Raw genomic sequence first — 25573 nt, forward strand, 5'->3', positions numbered from 1 at the left:
AGTAATTCAAGTTCGAGACCTGAGTGTTATGCTAGATAGTGCTCTCACATTTGAAACACACTATTGTGAAGTAATCTCGAAGGCGAATAGACAGCTAGGACTTATTTTCAAAATTTCGGCTGAGTGCATGGATCCACCATGCTTTAGATCTCTGTTTTCCTCTTTGGTCCGATCTATCCCCGAATCAAGTGTTGTCGCCTGGTGTCCATGTCATGCTTACTGAACTGCTAGGTTCGAAGCAGTTCAGAGGAAGTTCGTTCACTACGCTCTCCGTACCCTTCCATGGAACAATCCTTCCGAATTGCCACATTATGAAGATCGCTGCCAGCTTCTTGGACTAGAAACATTTGAATGAAGGCGCTTTATCAACTTTTAACAGTTTTTTTCGTGTCAAAACTGTTAAAAGGCGAAATCGATGCTCCGAACATTCTCGCCGAAATTCATCTTTACGCTATTGAAAGTAATTAAGGCCAACGGGATTTCCTGTATCTACGATCGCAGTGAACAGAATATGTGCAACATGAGTCGATTAGATTCATATGTAGTATATGTACTTTCAGTGCTGTTTATAAGATTTTTGACTTCACTATCACAACTAAGACTTTTCAAAACCAACTTTCTAGACGATAATTGTATGTTCCTTGTTTTAAAATTTGTATGTTAGTATTGTTATGTAGACCAGTTACTAAGGCCTTTCTATGTTCATTAAGACAATTGATGATAAAGAAATACACTGGGAGATTTTCTGAGGCGAAAAATCTCTGGGATCACGCCTTCCATCGCATGAGGAAGTAAAGCCGTTGGCGCCGGTCCGTTAATAAACGGGTCGTTAGTTAGGGTCCTGGGTGTGGAGTCGCCTCCCTGGGCGTCGGTGATTGGCCACAACAGTGGCGGAACTAGACCGACGGAAAATAAGCGAGAATGAAAAAAAATACTATCAAATTATAATAATAATAATAATAATAACGTAGAATTAGGACATCCTGTCTTATGTCACTGTATTTCTCGCAATTGGTTCGGGTATACACTCGCTTGGTGTGACTAAATTTGATGATGTGTAGCGGTAAATTTCAGTACCATAACTGGGGTGACTTTGATCACTTATTCGAATATATCTTAAATATTTTAAGAATATAAGGAATACAAAATTGTTTGATATTTTTGAAATGAGTACTAGCATGCATTGAGCAAGATCTAGTTACTACTTCAAAAGTTTATCAACAATTTTGCTGTTTTTGAAGATGATCTATAATTTCCATATCAATTATCATTCCGGGATAACTTTGATCACTTCTTTATTTTGATGAATTTGCAGTGAAACTTTGCTGCTTTAACAAATTTAAACAATCTGAATCGACTTGAACGACTTTATAAATATGAAAAGCAATTTGAGTCTATTCACATTTCACGTGAACAGTCTGTATTGGCGAATGTCCACGATTCATTCAAAATTTTAGAATAAACATGAACCCATTTCATACGTATAATAATGTTTCGAAACCAATATCCGCACTCATATATATTGGTGTTTATTACGGGAGTCACTTCACAGTGAAATATATTTCACTCTCACGCTCACTTCACTTTTTAGACCTATTCCCGATTCCACCTCAAGTGAGGTGACAAAAATTACCTCCGTGAAGTGAAGTTAATAGTGAAGTGAAGTAATTCTCCAAGAAAGTCTATTTTTTTCGTTTTTAGATAACACTTAAGAACTAATCTGGGAACGAAATAAACAAACTTTACGTATCGCAGCTTGTTGTTTTGTATCTGTTTGAACCGATTGTTTGTATGCAAAAAATCACTTAAAATCCACTTTATTTTTTAAATAATATTTTGCATGAAAAACACTTTTTTAATAGCAGGAAACGCATGGATAGTAGCAATGTAGACCTATCTAAACACAATCAATGGAGATTATAACGAATATCAAGCTCTTCAAGCGCTTTTTATCACAAATTCAAAAAAACAGGTAGAGTGATCAAAGCCACCCCGCTGATCAAATTCACCCCAGTTTTCGGTAATAATTTTCTTCCAACTCTCTTCTTTTTCAAAATGATTTGTTTAATAAATGGTTGGTTTGATGGACTTAAAGTTATTTGAAAATGATGTTGAAGGTTGCTGGAACACAGGGGTAAACCGAGTATCACTTCACCGTCAAAACCAAACAGTAACTGAATCCTGCTCGATCGAAATGTTATGTCTGCGACAATTTATTTTTACTGCTTCAATTAAACATAATAAAAAATCAATCGAAATATTTCTTTCTTCCCGTATTGTTCGGGAGCGGAATACCTTCCTGTGGAATAGTGACGCTGACCATTGTTTTGATCTTTTGTGGTATGCCTCTTCTTTAGTCTAGGTACTTGTGGCAGACATATCACTATTGATAGAAATGATCGTCCTTATCATATCTCACCTTTTCTCCCAATTTGGCACTGAATTTCGTATGAAATGTATTACCTCATTAGGATTTGCAGACCAGACCTCGAAAGGCTCCATAGTTCTTCTTCCAAAGACTCTTATTCTGCGCTGTATTAATGCACTGCATTGGCAGAGCAAATGTTCTGCGGTTTCACATTCGAACCCGCAGAGGCGACTAATCTCGTCATCTGACTACCAATTTGTTTTAGGTGATACTTACTTGGACAATGTCCGGTGAACAGACCTGTAATTGTGCTGAATTCCTTTTTGTTTCAACTAAGCAGTTGCTGGCTTTATTCACGTTTGGTGTTATAAAGCGTTTCGACTGGCGTAGAGCATATCCAGTTCTCTTGTATTTTCCGATGTTCCCAGGTTTTCAATTCTGCTTTTAAGGCGCTTGGTGACACCCCGCAGAATGGTTCTGGACCTATGAAATCGGAGCATGACCCCTGTCTGGCTAACGTATCGGCTTTTTCATTACCTTCCATTCCACAATGACACGGAACCCAGATTGACTTGGTTCCTTTCTGCCAGTTGCTTTAGTGAAAGTATGCACTCCAATACTAGCTAAGAGGTACATGTAAAGGCTTTCAATTCGTTAAGTGCTGCTTGGCTATCTGAGACAATGCATATATTGGCATGCTTATACTTCCTAGCCAAACACATTGTGCACATTCAAAAATTGCAAATATTTCATCCTGAAACACTGTAGGCCAACGGCCCATTGGTATCGAAATACTTATTCTTGGCCCATTTATACCGGCTCCTGTTGAATTCTTCATTTTTGAGCCGTCTGTATAAAAGAAGACAAAGTCTTGACGGATATTCGGGCCACCTTGTTCCCAAATTTCCCGTACGGACTCTATAATTTTAAAAGGTTTTTCAAAGTTTGGTTTAGTTTCTGCAATGATAAGAAATTAAACAAAATTTCCTGGTGTCACTATAGCGAACACCGATGGCGCTTTTTAACACTCCAAAATAATTTGAATGTGATTGCAATTCCATTGCACTGTATTGTCTGGTTCATGATTTACCGTTTACAAATCTTTAAAAGCCCTTATACTTAATATACCCAAATATGTTCAATAGGAAATGGAAGTTTTACATTTTCGTGGAATTGTAAATGGCAATTGTTAACACTAAATTCAAACCCCATTTTCTCGAAATTATGAACTATAAGTAGTGTCAGTTTTGAACGAAAACGATGATATGCCAATTTTGTGACAGTTTGTTCGTTACTCGTTTTGTAAAGTGAAAGCAAACCATTCACGGGTGCTGTATTTTCTAACTACGATGATAACAGTTCCTAACAGTAAATAACACCTCATTTCTTTATATTTACTTTACTTTACTTCAATTGAAAATATATGTTCGTTCTCAAAAGGACGGTTTGTTTCAACTGTCACAAAGCTGAGGATTCTCGTATGACGGTGCTTCATACACAGACGGGAGATCCAAATATAGCGCTGTAAAAGTCGATCTACAATCACCAGTGCGCGGCCTGCCGGTTTGCTCTGTAGGTCCGTCCGCTATGGACGGCTGCAAGATATTTGTAATCACCGCCTGCTGCTCTGAGACTGGGTTGCAGCTCTGCTTACTGCTGGTTGATCCAGTTTCCAGTAAAACTTACAACAGTGATAGGATAGACAGTTAAGACTGAATGTGTGCATGTTGGTTTTTACGTGACTACTGAGAGTTATACTTCCGTGTGGGCGTGTCGTTGTGCACTCGAGCAGCAAAACAACAACAGCAACAAATCGTTAACAAATTCAAACCGTTGTATACTTTAGCGTCAGCTGTGCTGGGGAAAAAGCTTGGTTGTTTTCTTTTTTATTTAGACTGACACTAAGAATTTCGCCTAATATTTGGCTTCGCTTTCAGCTCTGATTGGTCGAAATATGCGTTTTAACAGAATAATGGCTAGCGTCACATTTTCTGCATTCTAGTAGACGCAAATAGGGATGGGCGAACGGCTCACGAGCCGTTCATATGAACCGGTTCTTAGAAAAGAGCGAAAGAACGAACGGCTCACGAAAAAGAGCCGTTCATATGAGTCGGTTCGGAACGGTGAGTGAGCGGTTCACAGCTGCTCTTGCAAAAGAGCCGTTCCGCCCACCCCTAGACGCAAAGCTAATTTTCCAACTGATTGCTGTAAGAATGAAAAAATTTCTTTTAGAAACTGGCTGAGTTTTAAGCATTTGAAAGTGGACAATTCCACTCTCATTGTTTTCGCTTTCTAAATTTGCATTACTATGTTGCTGCAACACATATCACTACGTCAAAACATGAGGGATTTCGTGTCAACTCGACCAGATGTTGGTGATACTCTCTCAGAGTTCAATGAAACCATACGAAACTAAACAACTGTACATACTTTTTCCTTGAAAATTTATCTAGACTGACATCTGGGAAGGGTAAAAAAAATGTATACCTTTTTTTATAGGTCGGTATATCTAAATAAAAACAAGATGAAGAGAATGTCAATGCAATATGCAGTTCAAGAAACACGCTAGATTGAAGTTAAAGAACGTGACCCTGGGTAGTTGATTCAGATTCAATTGATCTAGTTTAGGGATTCTAGTGTACATTGAAAATAAGCTTTGGTTCAGAGCGAAAACTGACCTTTTCCCCTGGGTTCACTTGATTAGGAGCATTTCCGGTGGCTCCAATTTAGCTGAAAACTTATTCTGTTTGAATGTAATTTTAACTTTATTTTCTCTGCTCTGCTAGTTATGTGTAAATATATTATATTTGGCTACTTTGATTGAAAGAATACAGTGTTTAAATCTTTTTCATCCAAAGGTTTTTACAAAAAAAATATAGCTATATATTCGGAAAATATATAGGTTTATTGAATCAAATCCTGTGTTCATCTTAATTTGACTTCCGTGAAAAATATAGATGAAATAATTTTCTCGTTGAAGTTATTAAGTAACATATTTTTTGAATGTAGAAGAATTGAAATCTTATTCATAGCCAAACCAGTGCTTTTACCGTAGGGTAAACGTTTTAAGTGTGTTTTAGAATTATTAACTGTAGAATGTATTGAAGTAAACGATAAATAAAAATGCAATACTCTTTAAAAACAAAAATTAAATGTAAATTCAAATTCTTGTTATTCAGAATTTAGCCCTTTTGAAATGTTACTCGAGTTTTTGTTTGACGTCTTCTCGACGGCTCACGGAGGGGAAACCGTTTTCGTGACGCTGATTGGGTAAAATAATAATCGATGCTTGGTGGTTGTTGAAGATTTGTGTATGGTATAAATAAGAGCTACCTGCACTTGCGTGCTCATTATTCCTTGTCTCACGCTTGGTGTGTACAGACGTGTTTGTTACAACAACTGAAAGTTTTAGTTTACCTATTGCATTCGTTTATTTTACCTATCGCATTCGTTATACAACAGTACGTTGTCGGGTCCCAACGAAATGGGAAAAACGGGTTCCAGTAAGGAGCAAAGCAACAAGCGTCCTCGTGATCCTGCTGAAAAAGATGATGGAATCGCCAAGAAGATACCAGCTGCTAACAAGTTTGCATCGCTGGCTGACCAAACTACCGAGAAAACGGAAAAGAAGGAGAAAATGCCGACTTTCTACGTAAAAGGTTTTCCGCCTGGACTCAGGCAACACTTCAATGAACTTATCAGCAAAGGGCTGATAGCTACTCTGAGGCTGTGCACGGACGGCTACAAAATTGTCGTTCCATCCACCCCACATTGCAAGGCAGTAGAGGCTTACCTGAAGCAAACAAAAGCGGAGTATTTCACTCACGATATTGCAGCTACAAAACCATTCAAAGTTGTACTGCGTGGTTTACCGAAATTGGAACTGGACGAGTTAAAAAAGGAGCTTGTCGCTTGCGGCCTAGAAGTGGAAGCAGTATACAAAATGATAAGACACAACAAAGCCATCAAGTATCGTGATCAGTTATACCTGATCCACCTGACCAGGGGGTCAACTACACTAAGTACAGTGAAAACAATCACCGCCCTGTTCAACATCATCGTGCAATGGGAACGATACAAGCCGATCCATCGAGATGTTACGCAGTGTTCCAACTGCTTGAACTACGGACATGGCACAAAGAATTGCCACATCAAGAGCCGCTGCATGAAATGTGCAGGTCCGCACCGAACCGTGGATTGTCTTGCTGAGGAAGCCGAACGAATCAAGTGTCTCAACTGTGACGAAGAGCATCCTACGAACAGCCGTTCCTGTCCAAAACGAGCAGAAGTCATCAAAATTCGAAGTGCAATTTCGAACCGCCAGCGACCGTCCAATAGAAAAAGTGTACAACCTAGTGTTGCATCAACCCCGCCAGCGACTTCAAGTACGTTGCCGTTTCCACCTCCTCCAACTGATGGTATTCCAAGACAGGACTCCCCCGGATTTTTGAGTTATGCTCAGGCTGCCAGCATGCCCCCAGCAAGCAGCAATTTGTACTCGATGGAACAGCTAGCTACGCTTTTTCTTAAACTCGATCAGCAAACAAAGGCTTGTCGCACCAACCAGGAACAGATTGCGGTCATGATGACTTTCTACTACCGTCATGGATCCATTCTTTCGAATCCTCAATTGGAATGCCCGCTCTGTGGCCAAAAAGAAGTTAGAACTTCTACATTTTTTGAACGAGCACCACATCGACGTCGCTGCAATAAAACACATTTGAAACCGAACATAAACTTCTGCCTGCCGGAACACTCGATAGTCAGACTGGATCGCACAACCTCAGCTGGGGGGGGGGGGTTGCAATCGCCATAAGGAGAGGACTAACATAAATCGCTACCGAGTTTTAACACCACCTTTGTCGAAGCTGTAGGAATCGAAATTACCACCACTGATGGACCACTAACATTTATTGCGGTCTATTGTCCGAAGCAGTCTCGACGGGCAAATGGAACCACGGTGAAATTGAAGAACGACATCCAGAAGCTATCTAGAAGAGGAGGCAATTTCGTCATCACAGGTGATCTTAATGCTCGCCACTCCGCTTTGGGTGACTCCAGATGCAACTCAAACGGTAACGTCATCATAGAAGATTCCGAAGCTGGATACTTATCCTTCTCATCCGGATCTGCCAACTTACATATCCCCTGGTGGTGTAGGCTCCAAGCTTGACATTTTCTTGACCAACATCACCGAAAGATTTTCGATTCCGAAAACCATAACGGAACTCTCCTCGGATCATCTTCCGGTCATCGCTGAGATTGGTGCTACCGTAAAGCGGCGCCAGGCTCAACAAAGAAGAAATTACCATCGTGCAAATTGGGTCCAGCTGCAGCGGTATGTTGAAAACAATCTTGATGCTGGCATCACTTTGAACAGCACTGAAGACATCGATCGTGCTCTACAGTCCATGATAGACGTCATCCAGGAAGCAGAGTGTCGATACATCCCATCTGTTCCAGTGACACGAAAGTTTGCGCAAATCGACGATAACACCAAGCGCATAATTTCCTTGCGAAACTCACTGAGAAGGCAATATCAACGTACCCGCAATCCTAGGCACCGATTCTACGCCAGACAGCTGACAAAAATCGTCCAAGACCGTCTGGATAAAGTGAAAAACAGACAGTTTGCAACCGAATTACGAAATCTGCCCAACTGCTCACGGCCTTTTTGGCGTGTGGCTAAAGTGTTGAAGAACAAACCAAAACCCATCCCTCCGTTAATAGTGAATAGTGAAACTCTGCTAACTCCCCACGAAAAAGCTTGTGCTATCTCTCAGCACTTTGCCACCTCCCACAATCTTGGTCGTGATATTGTGAGTGAAATTGAACCAGCTGTCAGTGAATCGATGGAAATTCTGGCGCGCACACCGAATATCTTACCACCTGATCAGCGGATAACAATGGAAGAGATACAGAACAACATCAAATTCTCTCGCAACATGAAAGCTCCCGGTTTCGACGGAGTGTTCAACCTTGTGCTCAAAAACCTTGGGCCAACCGTTCATTCAGTGGTGGAAAAAGTGTTCAACCGATGCCTTGAATTGGCATACTTTCCGGCAACGTGGAAGCTGGCAAAAGTGATTCCAAAAACCCTACATGCCCCAAAAGCTACCGTCCCATCAGTCTGCTTCCTACCCTCAGTAAGGTGTTCGAACGATGCATCCACAGCCGTATTTTGTGCCACGCAGAAGTGAACAACATATTTCTAGACGAACAGTTCGGTTTCCGCAGAGGCCACTCAACAACATACCAATTGCAGAGAGTGACGAATATCATCAACCGAAACAAGGAGCTATCCAAAACAACTGCTATGGCCTGCCTGGACATAGAAAAAGCATTCGACAACGTGTGGCACGACGGATTAATCTACAAGCTACAGCACTTCAACTATCCCGTCTATCTGGTCAGAATCGTGCAAAACTACCTCACGCTGCGCAAATCACAGGTTTGTGTGCTGGGTGGACTGTCTGAGCCATACGACGTAGGAGCTGGTGTTCCACAGGGCAGCATCCTTGGTCCTGTTCTGTACAACTTATTCACTTCAGATATTCCTGAACTACCCAATGGAGGCATCCTGTCGCTGTTTGCCGATGATACCGCCATTATGTACGAGAGCAGACAGATCAACCAAATAGTAAAAAAGCTACAAACTGGCTTGAACACCTTTGTGAATTACTTCACCACATGGAAAATCTGTGTGAATGCGGCGAAAACGCAGACCATAGTCTTTCCACATCGCAATAGTCAACGTTTGGTACCAACTACAAAGGTTCAGTTGAGTAACGTCGATATTCCCTGGTCATCGGATGTTCGCTACCTTGGTTTGATCTATGATAGTAAGCTACTCTACCGATCCCATATCGATCAAACAGTAACGAAGAGCACAATACTGCTGAAAAAGTTATACCCGTTGATAAACTGAAAGTCCAAACTGTCCGTCGTAAACAAGCTGATGGTGTACAAACAAATCGTTTTACCGATGCTTCTGTACGCATCGTCGGTTTGGAAAAATTGCGCAAAAACACACCTTCAGAAAATACAAAGAATCCAGAACAAATTCCTGACAATGATTTTGAATGTGCCTTCCGGAACTAGAACGTCAGAAGTGCATCGAATCGCAGGTGTCGAAATGACCGGAACTATCATCACTACAAATGCTGAAAAAACTAAAAACAATGCACTTATTTCTAGTGCTGCGCTCATCCGTGAGCTGTATTTATAGGTAGCTAGTATATTTAATAATTTAAAAAGTCTGATGCCTAGCATCAAAAAGTAAATCACATACCAACAAAACCGGAAATATGTAAACACTTATTAGTATAATGATAAATCAGAGGTGAAAAATGTTAAAAAATTGAATCTCTCGCAATGTTGACAAATCAAATGTATAAGAATCAATACAATAAGCAAAATAAAGAATATTTAGTGTAAAAAAAAAACTTGCGTGCTCATTCTTGTGACAAATTTCGAGTGAGACACAACATCCCATTGAGCAAGCAGAACATTCCAGATGGATCCAGAAGAACAGCAGCAGCGAGAAAAGAAAACCGGCAAATGTGTCAGGTCGTTAGCTGCGAATCACGACATTAACTATCATTACAAAGCGATCTAATCGTTGTTATTTCGCTTATTCCGTGATATCTTCCGCAAAAGTAAGTAGTTCAAATAAGAAACCATTTTGGCAGAAATTGAATTGGTAGCGTCTGAAAGTTTGCTCGCATAATCGATGTTGGTCTGAGGTTTTTTTTTTCGCAATTAACACCGGCCCAGCGGCAAGCGGTATAAATAAGCAGCGACTTGAAATAGTATAAATAACTAAAGGCGCAAATGAAACACTGTTGACTCAACAGTGTTGACCATCTCTTTCGTACACATTCCACTGGCAGCACCGGGAATGTCGCAGAATGTTCCGCTTACTGTAGGTCAGTTTGAGGGTCTCGCAATCCTTGTTCCGTCGTATAGATGCTCGAAAGGAGGAGATTCTCCAATTACAGTCCATTGGGTCATGGTTTCGGAATTCAGCTTATCCAGTTAATTCCAACCGGCAGCCGTCGTCATCCAACTGGGGATCGTGCCCCAAATTAGTAACCGAGGAACGTTTACATGACGTGTGCCCTATGAGTGTGCCTACGAGTGTGGCTACGGTGCCACCACTGGCAGCTCGCAATCCACGCTGCTGAACTCGTTTGTCGGCTAGTTCCTCTCATTCATGTGTTACAACTCAGACCGATGAAGCAGGTATACTAAAAAGCACGCGACCAAATTGAGGTGTGTCTTAATATTCGGGTGAAATTCGAAGTAATGGCAAATTCGAAATAGGCAGACACAAAAAAAATATGCAAATTGATCCAGCTCTCGCGCATCACTGAAAACCATAATAATTTCATCGATTCTTTGCACTTCGTTTGGCGGGTGGTGATTATTCCGATTCATGCGAGGCTGAGTCATACGACAGGGCGGCCTTCAATTACGATCGTGCGCAAATCAAGTTCAGCGAAAAGCGCTAACTTCTAACATGCAACATCCCTTTTCTTCTCAACTTTCATTCACAAGTTGGCTGGCGGAGTCTCCCATTTGAAAGGCTTTTGATAGTTTTACACCGGAGCTGCACACAAGCGCCTCCAGGTTACCTGTACTGGCAGAGAGATCTTGATATGAATAATTCATCGCGTTCTACCGCTGCTTATACTGCGCGCTGCATCCTACCTTTTTTGTGTCAGCCAGAACTTGTCGCAGTTGACATTACACCGCTCTGCACGCGCTAAGCTCTTTTTCCTGTCGTGCCTAAAATTAGGTTTGTTTTGTTATCAATTGATCAAGAATACCAGGTGGAATATTAGGTTTCACTTTCAATGTTGGTTTACTCGAGGAATTAGAATCATATAATCAACTTCCGTTTAAAAGATGCAACTATTTTTTAATAGTATTCGATGCAACAGCAAGTCAAATGTGTAAAGCGGTGCCCGGCGGAAGTGACGAAATGAACGATGATTATTTTGAGCTTTTTTTTGGTTGCACGATCATTGCGCGCGTTGTCATGTGGCAATTGCGGCAAATGTGTGACGTGAAAGCATAACACCATCGTACGCCTTTTATGTTTCGTGAATTTCTAATAATTTTGTCCATCGAATCGGGTCGAATCGATTTTTGACTTCCAAGAAGCGACCGAGCGGTCGTCGGTGCTGACGGTTGCAGAATGTGCCGCTAGAACCGTTGGCGCACGCCGACTGCTTGGTGGTAACCTGGATGCCGGCTTTGGGGCTGTACCGGTTGGCATGAGATTCCTGGCGCCGCACGTTCTTTGGGTGGATGATTAATGAGTGTCATTTGTTGTCGGAGAAGCGATAATTAAGTGTAGGTTAACTCAGTATAAAATGTCTAGTTTTTGCTTGAGTGCACTGGTTACACTGTTATCAAAGAGTTTTCAATTAGCATACTGCTATTTCTTGTGGGAAAGTGATCAACTATACGTTTATAGTATTAATGTATAGTACTTTTCGTTTTATAGTATTAATGTATTGAAAATATTTCTAATGAAAATACATTACTTGTAAATAATAGAACAAAAGTGAGAAATAAAATTTATAAGATAAAATTAATTTGGTATCTAGCGACCTATAGCGGAAGCCGCAGTCATTTTCATAATTTTAAAACTTCCAATCGTCTATCTATTCTATCCTCCGTTTTCCGGACATAGATGTCTATTGAATAGAAGTTTTTTCTCTGCACGAACGGGCCGGAGCCGTAGTGCCGTTGCGGATTTTGCGCAGAACTTTATTTCTTCATTTTGTGGTAATATGGGAATCGTGTTTTGATTCGCATATTGATGCAAGAGTTTCTTAAAATTGGCACCTTTAGATTATGGTAATGATACAAACAGATACCCACAAATGTTTCGACGGGATTATGTTGACAGATGTTCACGACTATTGCGTATCAATTCTGATCGATTTATATCGATCAGCACTTAGAGACATCTACTGGAAAGCTGCCAGTCAAAAATCACATCAGCCATTCTAGTAATTCATGTGGGTGTAAGACTAAAAATTGTTAACACTGTTGAAAGCTATTATTTGCTATTATCATGTGGGTGTAAGACTAAAAATTGTTAACACTGTTGAAAACTATTATTTGCATGAATGAGGAATGCTATTTCCGTATTCGCAAATATACTTCAAACGCTGGATTCATGTACAATGATACACAATAGTTGCGTTTAATGAAAAGTCGCCCCGCTTCAGGTGGAAGGTATAATAATTTAGGGACTTGAAAAAAATAGACGAAAACGCCTCCGTACCTTCAATTTGATTTTCACTATAACTACGGCAAACTCAGATATCTATTTGTTGAATCCATAATGAACCAAGCTGGACATAAGTTTAACATAACCCATAGCCAAACGAACAGCAATACTAACAAACAGGCTCTTCTTTAGGAAAAATAATCTGCCGCGTGGGGCGAGCATCCCTGTCAAACCATCTGTGCGGTCACATAATGAAATTTTATTGCCTCACATGTTCTGCCAGCCGCTCGGTCGTTCGGCGACACATCTGAACGGAACCGAACAACCGGGCGCGGGTTGGGGATAAATGTTTTGATTTTTTCACTATAATTGGCACGCGCCTCTCTTGCTGTGGTCAGCATCGCCAACGGCCAAGGTGCCGGAGGTCCTTTCGCGTGTGTGATAATGCACCGCTGTATCATCATCGGTGGGATTTTGTGTGGTTTGGTATCTCGTGTGATTCGGTATCATGTCCTGCCCATCGTTTACACACCCTGAGGTGCTGGAAAAAACGTATCAAAAGAGCAAAAGCGAAGGCGTACAAAAGTGGCCGTAAATAATTGCCAGATTTTGCGGATGTTCGGACTTAACATTGAGGATGGTGGTATTGACGAAGCGGTAGAAGAGTGTATGGAAGCTGTAAATTATATATTTTTTGTTGTGCTTCTTATTCGAAGGATGGGGGTGCTGTGCTGGCTGATTTGTACGTTTACTTTTGCGCTACAGAACGATACAGACATTGTGGCACTAATCAAGAGACCCAAGGCGGCTAAGCTAATTAATCTACCTTGGAAATCTCATTTCCACACAATTTCAACATCGATCTGCCAACTAGGTCGAATGAATTTGTTTTGGTTCTGCTGGAACCGTTCATTCGTTCGTTTCTGCCGCCGTTACTGATGCAAAAGGACGGTTGAAGTAGAGCGTATTCATGCAAATTTTGTTTCTAAGGTTCTCACTTTTTGTATGTTACGTCCGATGTCTGCAATCCATCAAATGCTCCTGCTGTTGTGGGACCGCAACCTACCGCAAGAGCTTAGGACCTATTACAACATTTGAACACATTCGTTCCACAGCCGAGAACCAACACAACTACTGGGCTGCTGTTGACCGCCGCCGTATGGATTTTGCGCAAAGAACCTCCAACCAGCTTCGACTAATATATGCATGTAAAATTCAAATCAGTTTTTCTTTGCTACATGGCTGCATGGTCTGCTTGTTTTAGTTGTACCGTAGATGCCATGTACTAATGCGGTAATAAAGATGTGAGAAGTTTATTATGATGCAATGCATCATTTCCGTTATCGCGTGCATAGTTGTGTGATTATTTATTACTACTCAGCGGCAAATCCAACAGATGTTTTAAATTCTTTCTTTTTTCTCTTTTGCAGGAAAGAAGTGGCGTTCGCTAACGCCTCAAGACCGCCGACCGTACGTAGAAGAAGCCGAACGGCTTCGAGTCATCCATATGACCGAACATCCCAACTACAAATACCGACCACGCCGTCGGAAGCACACAAAGGCTGCTCGAGGTGGAGGACCCGGCACTAACGGAGGAGCCGGCAATCAATCTGTTGTGACAAACAATACTCAAAACGTCAACGTGAGCAACTCTTCCCCGAGTGAACTCAACTATGACGGTGATTCATCGCAGAGGATGAGTCCGTATAGTTACAACCCGCATTATTACTCTGGTGCGAATAATGTCCTTAACACGCCAGATTCCAGTCCAACACAAAGTCCTTCACCGGTGCCGCCAACCATTGTGCCTGCGTCTGTTAATAGCCGGAAGCATACTGGCGGTTCCGTTGATGCAAATCAGAAAATGGACGACGTCTCCTCGGCGCTACCTACACCGGAGATGAGTCCGCTTGAGTTGGAGAAAGAAAGTTATAACGGAATACCTAGTAGCCACGGCTACGATGATCTGAAGAGTAAACAGAAGTTATCTTACGATAGCTACAACAATATTAAAAGTGAACAAAAACTGCCTGCCACATTCCCAAATAGCTACGATCATGACAGCGAAATCAAACGAGAATACAGCTCCGCTGGTTCCTACATGAGTTCTGGATCCGAAAAGCGATACTCGTACGATTCACCTCTCACCAATGGTCTGCACGACAAGCGGAACTATCACTGCACTAGTAGTGGATCGACAACGACTACAGCCATGGTTAACGGCATGTACGTAATGTGTACGAATCGAAGCATTCTTGATCAAGGACATATTGTCACCGGAACATACTTCCCTCCTTTGGCGACTTCCGAAGACCACCAGACCCTAGGAACCACTTTAACGACAACCCATGTGCCGCATCTCAGTACAAACAACAATAATAACAGTAATAATCACAATCACGGCAATAGTAACAACAATAATAACAATAACATCACCTCTGGAAATGGCAGCAACCACAGTCTCAGTAAAACTAACAATGGATTACTGAACAGTATTCATCTTAGTAGCAGTGGAAATTCAAGCCAACTGGCGCAACAATCACCGCATCACTCTTCATTAACTGCCGACCAAATTAACAATTATTATGGCGTCAATTCACTATCGACAGGCCTACCAGCCTACTCATATGCCTACAAAGACTATGGTATCACCTACGAATCGCCATCGCTGACGCAGGACGACGTAGATTCCCGGGAGCTTGATAAATATCTCAAGTACCCGGACAGTAATCACAACTTCAACAGCTACGAATCGTACCATCATAGTGGTGCCATTTACGGTCATCCCCAGACCGACTACTACAATTACCATCAACAGAATGCCAGTCTTTTAGTTCAACAACAGCAGCAACAGCAGCAGCAACAACAACAACAACAACAGCAACAGCAACAACTCTCACTGGGGTCGGCATCTCCCGCTGGTAGCAGCCATGGAACCGCTGGTACGGTAGGGAACTCCGGGGGAAAAGCTGACGGTATGATTGGCGCATCCGCTCATCTACCGACTACTCCAGTGGCACTGTATGCACTTCCATTACAGCATTCTCAGCTAGCGGCAGCTCAGCAACAGCACCAGCAGCAGCATCAGCAACACCACCATCATCTTCAGCAGCAGCATCAGCAACAACAACAACAGCACCTCGCGCAGTCGCACCATTCGCACGGTCCGAGTACGCATGGTATGACCGATATCTACGTCACCAGTGAGCAGCTCAAGGAGGACGAGTTTAGCAACATACTGGCCGGTGTGCGGAAGACCTGCTACAGTAACTAGGAGCGGTAAGGTATCAGGGAGACGATTTGGTGTTGATTTGGATCTGGACTAAAGGATGGAGGCTTGGGTTTTTGGTTTGAGAATTTTCGAGGGTATCTCGTGAAACAATTTTTTTGGTTTTTTTTTGCAAAGAAGGTATAAGTTTTCAGGGTATCTCAAATGAAATGAACTTTACACGGGAAATGTCATTTATACCTTTTCGTAGTTGTTGGTCAAACTTACTGGCTTTGTCCGTTTAGACGGTATGTAGAGCAGAGATGCCAGAACTATTTTGTGTAAATCCGCCGATTTTTTCAAATCTACGAATTACGACGGATTTTTTCGGTTTTGTAAAATTTCGTATCAAAAGTGAAAATTTGTGTTTACAATCAAACGACAGACCATATAAATTGTAATCATTCAAAAGATTTATGTCGTTAGTTTGGCTTAAATTAAGAAACGAATTCCGGGAATTCAATTGAATTTATTTGTTTGTTAAACCCGCGGACAGCAAACTGAAAAAATCAATGTAGAATGATGATATGTAGAATGCAGAATGATGATATGTTAAAAAACGCAACCATGGATGTAGTAACAATAACAAAACCTTATTTATTTGTAAACAAACACTGCAAAAGAGAAATCTGTGCAGGTCGAATAAAGTCGCAGTTATCAGTCCTGATGTTTATTTAATGCGTTGAAAAATCTTAAACAGTTTTTTTAATTTGGAAAAATATTCATAGATCAACACTGTATATCATTAGCAGTGGTGGGCACCGCTAACTGGAAATTTAGCGACGCTAATCGCTAAGTCGCTAACCGGAAAATTTAGCTCGATAATCGCTAAACGCTAAACCCACATTAGCGGAACTTTCGCTAATCGCTAACTTTTCAATATGTAAATAGTCATATCGCTATATTTATTGCTCGTGTTTTGTAAGATTTGGACCACTTTGATCTGTTTTGGTTGAACAAACGAAAACAATTACTTTTTAAAGCTATTTACAGTAAGAGGTTTACGAAACAGTATTCTTATTTGATTTTGTATAAACAAGAATAACAAAAGTTATTTAGTTTGCATTGAAAATAGATACTCTTAAAAAAAGTTTTCATAAAAATTCAATTATTATCTGAATCGAAAAAGAATAACCAAGGTTGTCATAATTTCAAGCGCAGTGCAATTTACCAAAATTCTTGGTGTGCCGAAAATTCAATCTAGATATTGTGCTTGTTCTTCAAAATGCTCCTGTGGTTTGTACGATAACTGAAACTCCATTCTAGGGTGAAAAACTGACAAAAGTAACTTTCGCAGTGAAGTATGTTCATCTTTCGAAGCAATTTACGTACGCCATCAGCAATTCACAGTTTTTCCTAAATATTTCTATTGTCGCTTCTCTACAAGATTTAGCGAATTAGCGATTAGCGTTTCGAAGGCCAAAATTTTAGCGACGCTAACAGTTTCGCTAACCAGCTCAAAAATTAGCGAAATCGTTAAATCGCTAACTGAATTTTAGCGTCGCTAATTAGCGAATTAGCGAATTAGCGGAATGGTGCCCACCATTGATCATTAGTGACATTAGATTTCATCAAAGACTCAGTGTTTGTGCTCTACTTGACATCAACAGTTTTCCTACGATCTATCGAATAGTCGCTAGAAAATAATTATCATTTTTAATAGGTACTATTTCTCTATTTCGCTGCTTCAAAAATGCGTTTTTTGTAAAGATTTAAACGTGTTACGTTTTGAATGTCAAAACTTTTACATTGTTTGCTATTGTTCATGGTGGCAACAACAACGTCTTTACGACACAATGAATTAATGTTACATATGTTGAACATGTTTGTGTAATGATGGGGAACATCCATAAATGACGTAGCTTTTTTTAGGGTTTTTGATGCTCGACCTCGGGGAAAAATTCAACTTTATTTCGAAAAAAAACAGTTATCTATGAGCATTCAAAGTTTTGCCCATTGCAAGCTATAACTTTGTCTCATCTTTCGGCAGAGCTCGAATACCGTTACAATATAAATGTTCGTCTTTTAAAACTACTATGGCTTTTATGTCTTCATTTGAACTGAACTGTTGATCGGCCAGACCATGTGCCGTCGAACGGACAAAGTAATAATCGGTTTGGCGCAATACCTTGGGAATATTGCGGGTGAGGTAGGATTTCTCATTTGGGCATTTCTATATACAGAATGACAACGTGAAAGTGATACACTTTTTTTATGTCATAAAACTCAAACAAGTTTTTATTTCTCTTCGGAATCGAATTTCAATATCATCTAAAAGTAGTAAAATTACAATGTACTTAGTTGAGTTCAAATCTTTCACCTTTGTGTTTGTTAACGGCCCGTAGACGCTGCCCAACATCGTCCAACTTTCCTAGCATGTATCCCCAGATACTGAAGTCTAGCGCGCTCAAATCCGGTGACAGCCATTCAGATGAACTGATGAAACAAGGCAAATTCTAATTACACCATTTCTGAACGATAAATGCCTTATGCGCTGGTGCTGAATCCTATTGAAAGCAAAAACTGTCTGTACCAAAAAGCATTTTAGCGCAAGGATGCAAATGGCCTTTGATAATGTGTTGCAAGTAGTATTCCTTGTTTATTTTCACGCAATGGTAATTTCTCTTTAATCGATATAACTCCCCAAACACTGAAGACATAAGAAAGGATATTATTCAGTAGCATATCCAAGACTTCAACCTTATATTTTGCTTTTTCAACGACGAATATTTAGAAGCTGTCTGCGAAATCGAGACTGGAATGCGATTATATTATATATAATTATTATATATAATATTTTACATTGTAATTTTCACGACAAAGGCAATTCTTCACTGAAGAAGTTATGATTGAGGTCTATTTCATTCCATCATGACGAAAAAATTAGAATAACCTACCCCTAACGGGAGAAATATCCAAAACAAGAAAAATATCTTCAAGCGCTGTTTTCTCAACTTGATGATTTTCCAGATGGGACTGATATGCGATTATACGCAGTATAATGGGGCTTATTACGGGAGTCACTTCACGGTGAGATGACAACCGTAATAGGCACGGTGAAAGTAATTCCCATTTGATTTGTACGTGTTTTTTTTTTATCGTGAGATTTTTTCATTTCGTTCTCACCGTGAGGTGACATCTGTAATGAGCCCCAATGAATCCTTTTTTTCATCACTCGTCACGATGCAATTGAAAAAACCCTTTCTTTATTGACGTTGGAGCAGTTGTTCACCGGCGAAAAACGACGCTCAACGTTCCTTGGCTTGTCCCTTGGACCAAAGCTCCTTGTTTTTGAATCATTCCTTTATAATCATTCCATAACTCCTGTAATTGGTCTAAATTTATCCAGAAGGTTTTAGGTCTTTCTTTCCGCAGACAGTTGCCTTTAAAGCGGTGGAACCAACTTACAGGGTGCTCAATAAGTTCGAATAGACTTTCAAAATGTGTTAAAACTGAAAATACAAAATATTCCTTTCTGAGGCAATTTTTATTAAGACAATGTTTGTTGAGAACCTTTACAACATATTACCTGACAGCATTTGGTCCATCGGCATCTCATCCCAGATCTTGGAAATGAGCTTCTTATGTTGGTCCATAGTGCTCACTCTATGTTCGCTCTGCCACTTTTTTCAAATGGTGATAAAAAAAACTAAAACAGACAATTGAGTTGGATGAATTTCCCATGGAAGGTAATCGTGTTAGCTTACTCGCAAAAAAATATTACGTCCTTGCGTGCGGCCTTCCGGCAGTTAACCGGAACATTCGCCTTGGCGGACGAAAACATGCGTGTGACATGTTTTTAGGCTCTTCCTTCGTTTTTATATCAATTCCTCCTCCGTTTTCGCGACAAAATTATTGGAAAAGATCTTGCGCCTCAAGTTTGCCCAGAAATTCTCGATGGGACGCAGCTGGGGAACCTTGGGCGGCTTCCGCGGACTTCTGTACCACATCGATATTTAGCCGCTCCATCTCCTCCAACGATCGCTTCGTGTAGTGAGCCGACGCCCAATCTGGCCAGAACACCGTGTCTTCGTCCTTATGGTATTTCTTGATGAACGACGCAACTTCTGGAAGACACTTCGTATGATAAATTTTCCCGTTCACGGCCAACCCGGAGCGAAAGAAAAGCGGCTTTGACATCCCCTTCTTGCTGATTGTCAGCCACAGCAGCACCTTCTTGGGGAACTTGGTGTGTGAAATAAATTTCACTTCGGAGATCACTTCCTTCGTGGGAGAAGTGACATACGAAGTACCCTGCCCGTCGTTGCCATCCAGGATGTGATAGGTCTTGTGGTCCATCACCACTGCCACGTCGTGATTCGCCGGGAAAACCGACTTGACCATCTTATTCAGGCGCTGTCGCTGCATCATTGTCTGCAGCTCCGAGATCAGTGGACGGGATCGCCGCTTCCTGACATGTATGTCCAGGTTCTTCAGATACTTTTTCACTGTTTTACCGCATGCACCAACCTCCCGGCCAAGTGCACGCAACGATTTAGCCACCTTTTCCTCGTTCTTCCTCTTAAGCATCTTTTGAAGCTTCTTGTCGTACAGGGTCGTTGGCTGTCCGGAACCGGGCTTTCTTTCGATGCTCTGATCGTTGTTCAATAGTGTCAAGATGTTGTAGATACCGGAACGGGCATACCCGGCGTCCACAAAGTGCCGCACGATGCCCGTTTTTGACGCGGCGGGGTACCGTTCTTTGAACGCGCACACTTTTGAACGGAGTAGCTTCACTTTTTTCACCATCACAGTTAGAATTTGACTGATAAAGCTGTCAATTTTTTTTGCTAACTCATGAGTAACTATGATGCTGCAGTTTCGTCAGTGCGATTAAAGGTAAACCCATGAAAAATCGGCATTTTTTGTCCATTTTTTTACCGCAAACGTTAGCATGTACGATCATACATAAAAGTCCAAGGGGCTCAGGTCCCGAGAGCTGGAAGACCACAGAATCTCATCGAGAAAATCAGTCAAATTATAGTCAAATTTTTCCGACACCACGCTTTGACGATATTGGCCGTGTAGACAGGTGCACTGTCCTGTTGAAAGACGTTATAACCCTTACAGTAGCGGTCCCAAACTTCCGGGGCCACAACCTTCTCCAGAACTTCGATATTATAGTGCGCGGCGTTGATGTTCATGTTTTTCCCGATAAACACCAGTGGGAGCTTCCCACGCCTGGATGAGGCCCCCAGACCATCATCGATGGGGCTCTGTGAAACCGCGGGATGTTTATGTGGAACTAGAGCTAATGTCGCCAGCGTCGGCGCTAACAACCGACCGTTTTGGATATTGTGCACCTGTAGAAGACAAACAGTTTCTCATCAGAAACACGTACTCTTGACCTGCGTGCGGCGAAAGTATCAATTTGGCTTTGTCCAGCCTCCTCTTCGTTGTAGCCTCCATTACCCAGTGAACCTTGCGTTTCTTGTACGGCTTGTATCCCAGGTCCTTCGTCATGGTGGTGTGGGGGACAGTCTTTATCGACACACCCAGGTCTGTAGTGGTCTTCCGGAGCGAGCGGTTCATTTTTAAACGAACCCGCTCCCTCACCACTTGGCTGCTGACGCCCTCACTGAACGTGGCCGCCCAAATCTTGCAGGATCCTCGCCAGAGCCCGTCTTTCAGTACTGACGGATGGTGGTATAAATAGATTATATTCCACTTAACTCGCTCGCCTCTCATAAAAAAAACTTTATTTCGACGCACAGTGGTACGTGGTACGAGAGCTCAAAATCGTGAATATTTTTCATTTACCCTCCAAATACTGCTTTTATTGACATGTCATCTTCTGGAGATATTTAGTATATAGTAGCCTCAAAAGTGAACACAATGTTTAGTTCAGAATTGCGCCGTCAGTGGCGCTGCGAAATCTAACTTTTCAATCTTTCACTTAAAAGAAATGGTGTCTTCGGCAAAGTTGTAGATCACAAAAACAGTCACAACAAAATTTGCTGAAGACTTTTTTCTTCTGACTTCTCTTGTTCGTGTAAGACTAGTCCTTAAATTTATTTTTTTTTTATTTCAAATATGTGCAAGACTGCCGTATTAAGAGGTAACAAAGTTCAGCTTAGATTTGTATATCATCCAAACACACAATTTTGTAGAAGCCACAAAAAGATTGCTTCTACACAGACCGAGTTATTGCCAAAAATGAGCTCAAATCTATCTTCTCAATTGTCTATCTCTTGTTTTGGAAATATAACGCTTTATAATAGACTAGTCTATCAACTAAGATTTTTTTTAATATCTAAAAACTCTAGCATTTAGAAGGCAAAAATGTTTTAAATATATTCGTATATTTCTCTAAAGTGCATTACTGAAAAGTTTGATTTTGCAGCGCTACTAGCGGTGTAGATGCAATCTAGAATTTCTTGTCATTCGTTGAGTTTTTTTTATATAGGGTAAATTAACCTATAGTGTTCCCCTTTCCTATAGAGGACTACCCGCCAGATAAACCTAATTTCTGTAAAAATTAAAACGATTTTCAGAAAACTTCCATCGGAAACATCTTATCCAGCCAACCTCGATCACAAACATTTATTGATTTCGATTTACGTTGAAAAAAATTCAGGTGGTCCACTATAGGTTAATAAAGCAAAATAGTCCACTATAGGGTAATTTACCCTAATAAATATCTTCTGGATATAATATAGTATGTTAATAAACCCAGTATTTGAACAATAAATGAAAAAAAAAAATCACGATTCTAAGATCTCGTACCAAGGTGCGACGTCGCGGTACTTTTTCATCGTGGTGATAAACAAACAGCAAGTGACAGCAAGTCGATACCGTACGCAACGGTAGGCTTATATATGAGGCTAACGCTTGTATTCGAACTTATTGAACACCCTGTAGATCAGCGTTTCCGAGATCTTTTTACAACTCTCGATGCGCTTCAGCCGCCGTTTCTTTGAGAAAAGTAACACACGGTACTCTCACAGACCGTTATTATAAAAAAATGCACCAACAGATCTGAGTGTGCCATTCGATTCGTTGTGACGCACTGAATCTGGTCAAAATAACAAAATTGTCACGTCGTCGATACAATTGTCGTCGATACACTATTGAGTAAGGGGCCATCCACATTCCACGTGGACAGATTTTTAACGATTTTGACCACCCCCCTTCTCGTGGACAAATGCCCATATAAATTCTAAAAATTTTGTAAGGATCGTGTACATTACACGAAGACCCCCCCCCCCCCCCTCCAAGCTGTACACGTGGTATGTGGATGGCCCCTAAGGTCATTTTGAAGGTCGTTAAGCACAAAAAGTGATATAAAAACTTTGAATGAACGCTTTTCAGCAACTGTTCCTTCAAAAACTGCCAAAATGTGCTCCACACATCCCAAGAGTTATATTTCATGATATTTACGATTGGTGGAAAGATTTATCTGAAAATCTCAGCACAAATGTCCAAGCTCGAAAAATCGTGATCGTTTTAGATTTGACTGTGGAAAATTAATTTTATGTATCCAATGCACATGAGACGGTCCCCATATAGAGGTGCGTTAAAAATTACCAAAACGCAAATTTCATATTAAGAAATTTTTGAGCACATGATTCTGATCTATATTTCCATGTTCCGAATGAAGTCTTGGTACATAAAACGGTTTGTGTTGAGAAACACCTCCAAAGTTACCTCTCTCAGAAATCAAAGAAAACAGTTTTTCTGAATATGTTGAAATATATAAAATGTTTCTAAAGCTGTTATGATATGTTTTCATTCAATTAAAAGCTCATTATGATAGCTTTCTTAAACTGGAAGAGCAATTGATTTATACCCTACGTTGAACATATGCGAAAAACACATTCAAATACATTAAATGTAAGCATTGATCCTGATAATGTGCCAGAAATGGCATTCAAGAATCACTGTTAACTGTGCAAAAAAATTCACGTTTTTGGAGAATGAGATGCTTGAAAGGTTTTCATGTTTTCTGTAACTTTTGAATTTTTGGGTGATTTATCAATAAAATTCTTAGTATATCATACCAGTTCGGTTTTAAACACATTGAGAAAATGTAAAATTAGTATAATTATTCGTTTGTATATATTGACACGTTTTTTTCATTGTTTCGGAAAAATAGATTTGCCTCAATTAACGTGATTTATGAACAACCCCTTGTCACTACAACACTTTTCTCATATGACGAAATCATCTACAGTGGAACAGTGTAACAGTAACATTTGTCACCAACAAAATAATTTCGACCGCAAATCTTCATTTTTCGACCATTGTGCACACTGCACAGCAAGTTCAGCTAGTTTGTTTCATAAAATTAAACCTTACTTTTGACGTCTCCGGTTTTCTATTAATCCCTCTATGAACTGGTAGAGGGTATAAGGTTTTTTTACTCTAATTTTCCAATATACCAGATTGCTTCCTTCAGCAAAGTTGTAGGAACACTTCCCGCAACTGACGATTGTTTGGTATAAAACCAGCCATTTTCACACAACTTTTCTTTGAATGAAATGAGAGAAGTAGAACTTTCCGCAGATAACGAATACCAGTTACGCTGTAGCAGTACACAAGGCAATAAATAAAGTATGCTACAAAGGCCACACGCTCCTGTACAGGTCGATGAGAAGATACCAATATACACACAGCGAATATGGTTGTATGTCATATTACCACTGTGTTACTGGGCCTGAATTCAATAGTGGTTCGAAGTTCTCTAAACAAATTTGTAAGATCTTCCTTAGATCAACGATATTTTTACTTAAAATTTTTCTCAAACGTGAGGCCGATGTGCCATTGCGAGCGAATGACAATTCGCTAAGAATTCTTTCGGTTATCTTTTTGATGTCTGTTTTAGGGGCTAAGTCATTCGCAGGACAAATATATGGGGATATTTGAACTTCAAACTTGTAACGGAGAGATTGGTGGACATAAGTTCATTCTGTATGTAGTAAAGATAGACCAAGTTTTATCTCAAAAGAGTACTGGCGACTAGGTACATCACCCTTCATTTTATTGAGAATACCAAACAATTTTTTTTTTGTTATAAGCGGATTTAAATTGATGGGCGTGAAATTTCGTACACGTTTACGTATGGTATTAAACAGAATAAATGATATATTGAACATTGTTTTGATGAATTTGTATTTGTATTTGTATTTGATAAATTTTCATTTGCAGTCAGTGTAGATCCTGCAGTCGACATATATTCCCAGGCTCTCAAGGATGCAACATTGAACACATGACATGTAATAGTATTGTTTAGTTTGAATCAAATTGCGAGGATAATATAATTAACCAGATTCGCCTTTGAATAACTTTTTATATTCGTCTCAGAATTCGTCGATTTTACATTGGAAACCTATTTCAATTATCTACAAAGTTAATTTTTATCAAGTGGACTGGAGTTCTGATGAAAACAAATTTTGATTTTTGAAGAATTTCATCGGAGCTGCAATAAGTTTTACACCTTGAAGAGATTTTTTTATAAGAAAATAGCCTTTAGTCCATCTGACCCCGATTCCTGGAGATCGGTAACCATGCTGCATCATTAATAGATCCAACCAAATCGATACCAAATCTACTAAACATCTCCATAATCATGCTTCCATCATGAACACGTAATCCGTCGTCACAATACTCAAGATTAAAAAATAACAGATTTTGCCGCGGATAAAAAACACCAATCGAAGTTCAAATGAATGCAATAGACAGCACATCT

General features: G+C 40.4%; 1 protein-coding gene across 2 annotated transcripts in view; it reads left to right on the forward strand.

Annotated features, from left to right (window-relative positions):
* Positions 1 to 25337, forward strand: part of LOC129720871 (putative transcription factor SOX-15) — a 164647-nt gene extending 139310 nt beyond the window's left edge. The window contains exons 3-4 of one of the 2 annotated variants that reach the window (XM_055672750.1): positions 14048 to 15592; positions 15658 to 25337. In XM_055672750.1, the coding sequence (XP_055528725.1) occupies positions 14048 to 15592; positions 15658 to 15824 (1712 nt within the window). In that variant the 3' untranslated portion in view covers positions 15825 to 25337. Of the gene's footprint in view, positions 1 to 14047 lie in introns of both variants that reach the window. The other variant, XM_055672749.1, reaches the window with a different exon arrangement.
* The last annotated feature ends 236 nt before the right edge of the window (positions 25338 to 25573 follow it).

Source organism: Wyeomyia smithii, chromosome 2, assembly GCF_029784165.1.
Source record: "Wyeomyia smithii strain HCP4-BCI-WySm-NY-G18 chromosome 2, ASM2978416v1, whole genome shotgun sequence".
In the NCBI taxonomy this organism is placed as follows: domain Eukaryota; kingdom Metazoa; phylum Arthropoda; class Insecta; order Diptera; family Culicidae; genus Wyeomyia; species Wyeomyia smithii.